Genomic DNA, 9,564 nt, shown 5'->3' on the forward strand with positions numbered 1-9,564 from the left:
GAATCGAACGTGATTTTTATCCGTAAAAAAATTCTCTCTTTCAGTATTTTCTCGAAAATTGCCAATGGTATTTATCCGCAATTAATCTTATTTTGATCATATCAATGTAATATACTAACTTAAATAGTTACATGACTAATCTTTGGACATTATAAATATAAATTAAAATAAACTTAAAAAATGAATTATAATTTTGGGTTGTAATTCATTAACCACGTTGTATACTCTTATGCTAATATCGTAGTGAAAAAGTTGCTGAGAAGATAATTCAGTATTAGATTATTATTAGCAGTAGGATATATATATATATATATATATATATATATATATATATATATATATATGCAGGGAGTTAATAAACTAACCGACAAACTGAAGTAGGTGATTCCTCACAAGGAAATAAGGGAAAAAGTTCATTTCGACCCGTGGTCAAAACTGCATAATTTCAGACCTAGGAATTTTCAAACCCGTGGGATAATGAACTTTAGGGGCTAATATCTCCAAAACTATTAGCCATTGACCTGAGGCCGTTCTGTATGGTCTTAAATTTGTAATATGCTCTATCCAAAAAGTATGGTTCTGACACCTTCAGTGGCGGCGAGGAGGGATTCACCCACAGTAAGTGAGGGGTCTTGAATATTTTGTTAGGATAGATAGATCCGATTCATGACAGATGGTACAACGTCCAAACCAAGTAACAAAAAGTCGTTGACAGACCATCAATATTTTAAATAAAATCAAGACGACTAAGGATTTTTGGGATGTTGTGCGTAGTTGCATAACTACAATACGGACTAAAAGTAGTGGACAAATAGAAATTAACTAAAATGATTATATCTGCAGATTCATGACCCACAATCATGACCTATATGCTAAAGCAGAGAGACATTAATAATAATACGTAATGATTTTGGAAGAATTGATTCAATGAGGATATGCAAAGAGATAGTTGTATCTCACGCAAAAAACGAAAGAAAGAACAATAGACACAATGTTTTCATCACAAACTCAATTGGTAGCGGACCTAAACTGGGAACCATTGCCATATAGGTGCAGACTAATACTGAGTTACCATATACCCCTTTCACATTTTCCTCGTAGCGAACAACAACAACATGAGAGCGGATGATACATGAAAGCAACAATACTAGTTACATAACAAACAGGAAAAAGTCATGTTAACGAGGTGGATATCTCGAGAATAGTTTGCAACTTATCCTCCCAGACTTGCTTGAAACAAATTAACAATTCCATTGTGTTGCTACACAATGAAAGAATGAGGAGAGAACCCATGTACACTTCTGAACAGACACCTGCTCATTGCGGCGGCCAACATGAGACAGTCACAATGGTGAGAATGTCATTGAGGAGATCAGGAGCACAGGGACATGTCTGGAAACCATAGCGTAATCTACGCTGAAAGCAATCCTCCTCTCTTCACTTACCCCTTCCGTCATTGAAGTATGAATATATGAGATAAATGAAAGTGAAGACAAATTGTAAGTAATTTGAATACTCATTGTTTAGGGGTGCACTCACATTGGTCTTATGTGAGTGATAATTAATATCACTCGCCGCCTTGTGATCAAGGGATCCCGGTTTCGATTCCTAGGGGCTGGAAAAGGTTCAAAGCTAATGGTAATTGTTGAGATTATTTGTAGTTATATGGGTAGGGAAAAAGGTTATAAAACCATAACATAACATGTGCAGTAACGAACAGTTGAAAATAGAAACAGTAGTTAGCATTTTCCCTCTCCATGTTGGTAATATTGAAGGCTGCTGTGATATGGCATTCATAAATTACTGATAATAAGGGTCAAATTCCTATAAGTGACACATCGTTTGCATTTAAGTGTTGTCACAACACGTAACAGCAATGCACATGAAAATTGACATTCCTAAATACAATGTTGCAGGTTAATGGAGTAATTGTGCTGGCTGTTACGTCTCCTTTGGGCAGCGACGTCATTTCCGGTTTGCTTGGGGAGCAAGGTTCCTCAGCTATATAAGTACTGATTGATATATTAGTAGACAACTGATGAAAGTATATGCATTTCTCAATCTTAGCAGGGGTAGTTTCCTCCTGTATCCCTAAATGATGCCGTGCTATCGTGCTACAAGGTACAAAAGTGACAACCTCTTATGCCACTGAATTTGTATGTCCAGTATCCACGGGATGTCAGGAGCTTGTCTTTTTGTGTTAAGTTCCATTTGCAACCCTGTCTGTCAGTTCTGTTCACTCAGCATACTTTTCAACCTTACTGGGACTGTTGAGTGGTAGGGTCAAAACGGCAAACTATCCAATTGAGGAACTAGGGGATATAGCTTCTGTGTATGGTGCAGTTGATGTTTGTGAACGATTGTTAGCAAGATTATATCAAGCAAAATATCCAGCGAGGCAAACATCATCATTCCATGTTTGTAAGTGTTTTAGCGCGGTTACGCCGAACTGTGTACTACTAGATATACGTGTCACTGGTGTTTTGCAGACTGTCAGCACCTCTGATTTGAAAAAGATGCACTACAAGCAGTTAGTACAAGATCTCTTGTGCGAGTGGGGGGAAAAAATCATGTCACTCTATGACAAATATAACGATAAAAACTATTTACTAAAATATAGCCTCTGTTATACAATAATTATCATCCACATGTGAACTTCTGGGAGTGGTTTTACCGAATTTATGAGCATAATGCTGTGTTTACAACAGCTATTCTTTAGTGATGAAGTGTGCTTTACAAAAGATGCTGTATTGAATAGCTGGAATAGTCATGAATGAGAAGAAAAAAATCCGCACAGCATAATTCATATCGGTCACCAATTCACACTCATATTGAACACCTGGGCTGGTAGTTTGGGAAATTTTACTTATTGGTCCATACCTTTTACTACCTCGATTAAATGGACAGTTTTTCCGTTATTTTTTGGCAAACATTTTACCAGAAATCTTGGAGGAGATTCCGATAGAACTTTTTCAGTGCATTTCATTCCAACATGATGGAACTCCATCCCATTTCTCACATGACGTGCAGGAAAATCTGAATCACGTGTACCCGAAGCAAAGGAAAGAGCGAGGAGTTCCCGTGAGTAGGTCATGTCGTTCAGCGAACCTAAATCCATGAGACTTTTTTTCTGTGATAGCATATAAAGGCCCTGGTCTACGAAACAACTGTACTGTCTGAAGAAGAAATAATTAAAAGAATTACCACTGCTAGCGATAGCATCAGGGAAGCGCAACATATGTTAACACGTGTTGGAGATACACTGCATCACCATTCCAATGCCTGTATTGACGCATTTCTCAAGAGCTGCTTATAAAGCTATTACTTGAAGGTGAAGTGATGGTCTCATTTCACAGTTATTGTTATTTATTATTTTATTGTTATAAATCAAGTGCAGTTGACGCAATGCCCCATCTGGCCTCTATACCGACTTCTTATTAACGCATTTCGTCAAGGGTTACATTTTACACAATTTGGGAAAACCGTTACGTCCGAGCATGTCTGGGAATGACTTATGTCTTCTGGGAATCGCCTATACACTCAACACACATTGCTGAAATATAGATTTTTTTTAGCTTATGTATAACTTCATTTATGGATACAGTAATATACAGCCAGATCCAAGGTTCTTTGTTCCAGAAATAAAACTCACTCTTTACCGTTTTAGGGTCTGTCCTAGGTACAGATACGCTCTTATTGCACGCGTTATGTTGTAGTTTTATTACTTTATTCTGCACTGATGCCACTACAAATAAGGCCGTAATCTATCATTGGCTTCGAACACCTTGTAACTCCTAGCAATCGGACCCGGGATCCCTTGATTACAAGGCAGGGCATGATTTTATTCATCACTCACATGTGGCGAATGTGAACGCACCTCTAAACAACGAGTTTCCATTTTATTTATACATACAATTTGTTTTTACTGTCGTTGTGATAATCTCATATGTTCATACATTAAAGAGGGAAAGGTAGGTGAAGGGAGGTGGATTAATTATAGCGTAGATTGTGCTATTGTTGTCCGATATGACCCTGTGCTCCTGATATGTTTAATGGCACTCTCACTTTGTTACTGCCTCACAATACCATGTGTTCTATTTCCTATTGCTATCTACAACGTGACTCACATGGTCAGATAAGTTTTCGTGTTGGCCATAGCAATGCGTAGGTGTCTTTCCACAAGTTTACGTAAGTTTCCTTCTGGTTCTCCCATTGTATAGCATATTCTAATTCCCTGAACGTTTTTCCTATTTCTTTAATTATCCACCCCCTTTATCCTAACAGGCAACACAGTGGAATGTGAAGTTTTTAAAAATAAATCTGGGAATATAATTTACCAACTATTCTAAAGAAATCTACCTTGTTAACATGATTTTCCCTTTCTTTATTTCATAACCAGTGTTGGTGCTTTTATTTATCATTTGCTCTTATACATTGTAAACAATCACTTGTTTGCTACGTGGAAAATGAGTAAAGGATACATGGTAACTCAGTGTGAGTATGCACCTATATGGCAAGAGGTTTCAGTTTAGATCCACAAAGAAGTGAGTTTTTGATGAAGAACATTGTATCTCTTGTTATTTCTTTCGATTTGTTGCGAGAGATACTCCCATCTCTTCGCAAATCCTCATTGAATCAATTCTTCCAAAATCATTACATATTATTAATGTCTGTCTGCTTTAGCATACAGGTTATGATTGTAGGTCATGAATCTGCAGATATAATGTTTTACAGAGGTGGTTCAGTCTACATTTGGCCAATTTCAACTTACCAAAAAATTTAGAAGAATCCTTGGTGCCAGGTCCGTAAGTGCTAGATGCGCTTCCCTTGGTTCCTAACAATAGCCCGACAGCGTAATTTCTATTGTAATAGGCTTCTTTGAAGAACAGGGAGGGGAATATAGTCCCATTCCCTTTGCACAGCTTTCCAGAGTCCTTCCACAGTTGTCACGCGCCGTTTTCCCAAAGCCCGCTTTAGCAATCCAAATCCACAATAGTCCATAGGACTTGCATCAGGAAATTTTACAGGTACCCCATTGAAAGCTATCACCTGTATACCACTTGCCTCCTCAATCTCCCTGCAGAATTGCGAGGGACGATCGTGAGGTATGTGATTAGGCCTTGTCTATGTGAACTCAACAGATTAGCGTCATTTCCGTACATTGTTGGAATCTCTTGCTCGTAGATCGGCGGCATGATCTGCTCTTAAAAATATTGCGAATTTATTTTGTAGTTTCTTTGCCACATTACGAATCTTCAGTTTACCTCGGTAACAGTAGCCAGTAACCACCATGAACCCTTTTGGGAAGGATTCTATACAGACACGGACCCACCTTCTTAAGTTTTTGGCGCCTTTCTCTCGGTAGATGATGGCTCACGGTTTGCCGCAATCGGAAAGGTAAATCCATTCTTCATCGAGCGTTACGACATACATACACCTTTGTTTTGTCAGATACCGTTCGTACAGCTTTCGGGCGTTACACTATCGTTCCTTTTGGTGGGCATCCGTGAGAAGATGGCCGTGAGCTTTCATGACTTTTTCCAGCTTGACTTGATGGTGTAAGGTCAGGCTCATAGTCCGCAAAGACACGTCAAGACGATTAGCCGTACAGCTTTGTGTTGGCGGATTTTCTTGCATTGCCATTTCTCGAAGTTTCCTCTGCATGGTGGAGGTGGCCTTGGTGCATTCCCGATTCCTAGGCAACTTCGTTGGTAATCCAAATGGTGGAGCTTTGTTGCCATTGTACCTTTTATTAACATATTTTATTCCACTTAAACTAATGTTACAACCATTCTTCTTGCACTGTTTTCTAATGACAGAAACCTAAAGTGGGCATCATAAAGAGCCGCACATAGCCTTCCCAAAACCGACTTAGTTTGGACGGCATTTTGGTCACAGAACGGAAACCCACACACTTGGAAACAAATTTAACACAACACTCACAACAATGGTCCTGTTTTGTGCGTTATTTTGGTCCGCGCGGAAAAACAACTCCGTTCCCAGGAAGTCACTGCACAACACTGCAGGACGCCACGAGCCAGCTCGGGTGAGTCCATTCTGACCGGCAGGGGGAACGAACGAAATCGGCCAAACGCAGGCTGAACAACCTCTGTAGTTAATTTCTATTTTTTAACTACATTGTCCGTATTGTAGTTATGCAACCACGCACAACATTCCAAAAATCCTCATCTATCTTGACTTTGTTTAAAATATTGGTGATCTGTCAACGACATTTCGTTACTTGGTTGGGACATTGTTCCATCTGTCATGAATCGGAACCATCTGCCCTAACGGAATATCCAAGACTCTTCACTTACTGTGGAGGACTCCCTTCAGCCGCCAATGAATATGTCATTATCATGCATTTTTTGATAGAGCATATTACATTTCTAAGACGATAATACTTGCTCAGATCAATAGCGAATAGTTTTGGAGATATTCGCCTCTAAATTCATTTTCCTACGCGTTTGGACATTTCTAGTTCTGGAAGTATGCACTTTTGACCTCTTGTCCATATGAACTCTTTTCCTTATTTTGATTTGAGAAATCACCTACTGCAGTTTGTTGGTCTAGTGCATTAAGAATATATATATATATATATATATATATATATATATATATATATATATATATATATAAAATGAAAATTAATTAAAAAGTATTTGTCTAATATGATGCTATTTCTTTTACAGTGACTAATTTCACTTGCAAGGATATAACTATTGGACAGTTTTAAGATTGTATAAATATACTGTAGAACTGTTACGATATTGATTGTTATGAAGAAACTTACTAATAAAAACATACAATGAATAAATTTGGTCATTTCACATTGCTTAATTATTTTTATTTTTATGTAAACTACTGCTTCATACGCTCTATAACCCCTTATATCCAGCTCCAAATGTCTGTGAAATGCATGTTAATGATTAATCCTCTATTTAGAATTCAAGACAAAATATTTTTAAATTCAACGTACTATTATCAATAAGTATTTTTTTTTTAAAAAAAAATAATAACAGGAAACTGGTGTTTGTGTTGGAAGAAGTCTTTCACTGTATTGCAGATCAAAGAGAAATGTATTACTTCCTTTTATTTTAAACTGTATTGGTTCATATTCATTGAACTGAGACAATCGTCACAACCAGGGCCGGATCCAGGATTGTCTGAGGGGAAGTTCACCAATAACTATGAAAATAACCAATCATACTGAAACTCTTGATAGTGGCATGTCACTATATTCTTTAAGCCTGACAACACTGATGGAGGAACCTAGAACGGACGGAGGAAGGTATTTTAAAGAGGATAGCAAGTGGAATGCAGGAAAAAAATGTCCTTCTCTCGTCCTGCCTTGTGTTTTCTGCTCTACTTGACAAATGCTATATTGTTTTGCTTGGTAAATCCTTTTCCTTCAACCTTCAGAAAATCGATTTAAACTATTGTTTTTGCACAGCTCTGCTTTTTTTGGATAACCAAACGGAACCATGATGGCGGAAAGTTTCGGAATGTGTTGCTACTTTCCACTGCTACCTTCTCATTTTAGTGAGTGTATATTTACAACGAAAGGGGATTGCACCTTGCACCCCCCTCCTAAATCCGGCTCTGGTCACAACTTATAACATTTTCGTATAAATGAGTATTAATTTCAATATGTACCCATAGATTAGTAGCTAAACATCCAGTTTGCATGCACATGCTTTCAGTTTCGAAGTCTGCTGGAAACAAATGTCTAAAGAACCAGAATGTTGCCTCATCAGTTTTTGAAGTTTAAAGTTGTATCCTATGCTTCGAGGCTAAGGAAGACAGTAGTGATGATATTGATCGAAATAGTAGGCAGGAAAAAATAAAAGAAATGGAAAAAATAATGCATAGTGTGTTTATCTACGATAAAGTTTACTTGGTACAAACTATTATCGAACCTCATCAAAATTGTCAGATACCGTTTCACTTACCATAATAATAATAATAAAATAAAATTAAAAAGTTACTATTATCTAGAAGATGTTTCGGAAGCCATGCCAATTCGAACAAATTAATACCTAACACGTCAGAAAGCTGTCACTATTTTGATGGTAACTTTATGAGGCGGATGGTATTCATTTCTTTACCTCGGCACAACTTCTTGAATGCCTTATAAATAAGATAAATGAATGGTTTTCAGCTTTTGAACGCTTTCAGTTTTACCGACTTTCATTATTTCATGTAATTTAATAATTATAATTTAATAATAATTATTTGATCAATTTAAAAATTATTTTTTAATTCGCGCCATATTTTAAAAGAAATCAAATTCTGTTTTTTGTGTGGTTTTGAAATCGCTACTTGTTTTTTTCAGTTTGTTTAATGTTTCAACTTTTTCGTTACTCCAGTAGTTTTATTTAGATATCTTTAACTTAACGTATGTTACAAACTTTCTAAAAAATGTATCCCCCGTCGAATCATGTCTGAAGAAATATATAGACCAATATTCGAGTATATTAAGTCGGCATTAGTGTACAGGGTTATATATTTAAACATACATTTTGTATTAATACTCCAAAACGGAATTTCATACTCTAGCTCCAAAGACTGTCATTAGATCCTTATGAAATTTACATGAAACCACTTAAAAAGTATATTTGTTCAAACAGGAAGGAACAAACAATTTTGATGCTACTACGGCGAAATGAGAATTGAACAATCGCATACTGAAGTCCCTTACTTATGTTTGTCCAACTTCATCAGCTGGTAGGTTTCATGATCTAACTCCGAAAACTCAAATTATGTCCTGATGAAATATATGTGTGACTTCTGGGAAAGTATATTCTTTCACATAAAAAGTTGGTACATCTATGTCGCAGTTGTGCGTGACGATATCCATAACAATATTCTGTCCTCACCTAGTGAAAATGTATGAAAGTCATTTCATATTTATTATAAAATTTCGAACATTTTATACGGAGACACTGCCTTCCAAATATCTTATATGATAAAAAAAAGAACGCATTGGAATATGACAGACTGTTTTCAACGTAAGCGCAGAAGGTCTTACATACATGTCAAACTGAGAACCTTCTTTCCTTTTCTAAATCTGTTAAAAATAGTATCGAATTATTTGAATGAGTTCCAGAGACGAGATTGCACTCTTAATATTTTTACTATAATTTAAAACAACAAAATGGGTTTAATCTCTTGGTTTTATTCAACCCACTTTATGTTGGTAATTTCTTTTTGTTGCCCTTATATCTTACGGAAAGTTTAAAGTTTTTTCGTCAAGCGTCAGTGATTTGGCGATCACTGATCTGTAGCTCATGTAAGCGTAATTTTGACTTATGTTCTTGCAATTGATAGCTCGAGTGATTATCTGTTCCAAATTCGTTAATGGAAGAAATTGCTTAACATATTTAAAGGTAATGGCAAACTTAACGGTAAATATCTATAGCATATATCTTATGTATGTTCGTGAATTCTGAAATTATGAGTTTTTCAATACATAGCAAGAGAACTTATCTTGGCCTAGTTCACTAATGGAGTCAATCCGATAATATGGTAAAGGCAAAGGCGACAAAACCCGTCGTAATCTAT

At 36.6% G+C, this 9,564-nt stretch overlaps 1 protein-coding gene across 2 annotated transcripts in view; it reads left to right on the forward strand.

Moving 5' to 3' along the window:
- LOC145694173 (general odorant-binding protein 56h-like) overlaps positions 1-6,810 on the forward strand; it is an 85,010-nt gene extending 78,200 nt beyond the window's left edge. For both annotated transcript variants that reach the window (XM_081770290.1, XM_081770289.1), the window contains exon 7: positions 6,693-6,810. In XM_081770290.1, coding sequence (XP_081626416.1) covers positions 6,693-6,695 — 3 coding nt within the window. In that variant the 3' untranslated portion in view covers positions 6,696-6,810. The remainder of the gene's footprint in view (positions 1-6,692) is intronic.
- Positions 6,811-9,564: the final 2,754 nt, after the last annotated feature.

Source organism: Thermobia domestica, chromosome 9 (genome assembly GCF_964235325.1).
Source record: "Thermobia domestica chromosome 9, izTheDome1.hap1.1, whole genome shotgun sequence".
NCBI lineage: Eukaryota > Metazoa > Arthropoda > Insecta > Zygentoma > Lepismatidae > Thermobia > Thermobia domestica.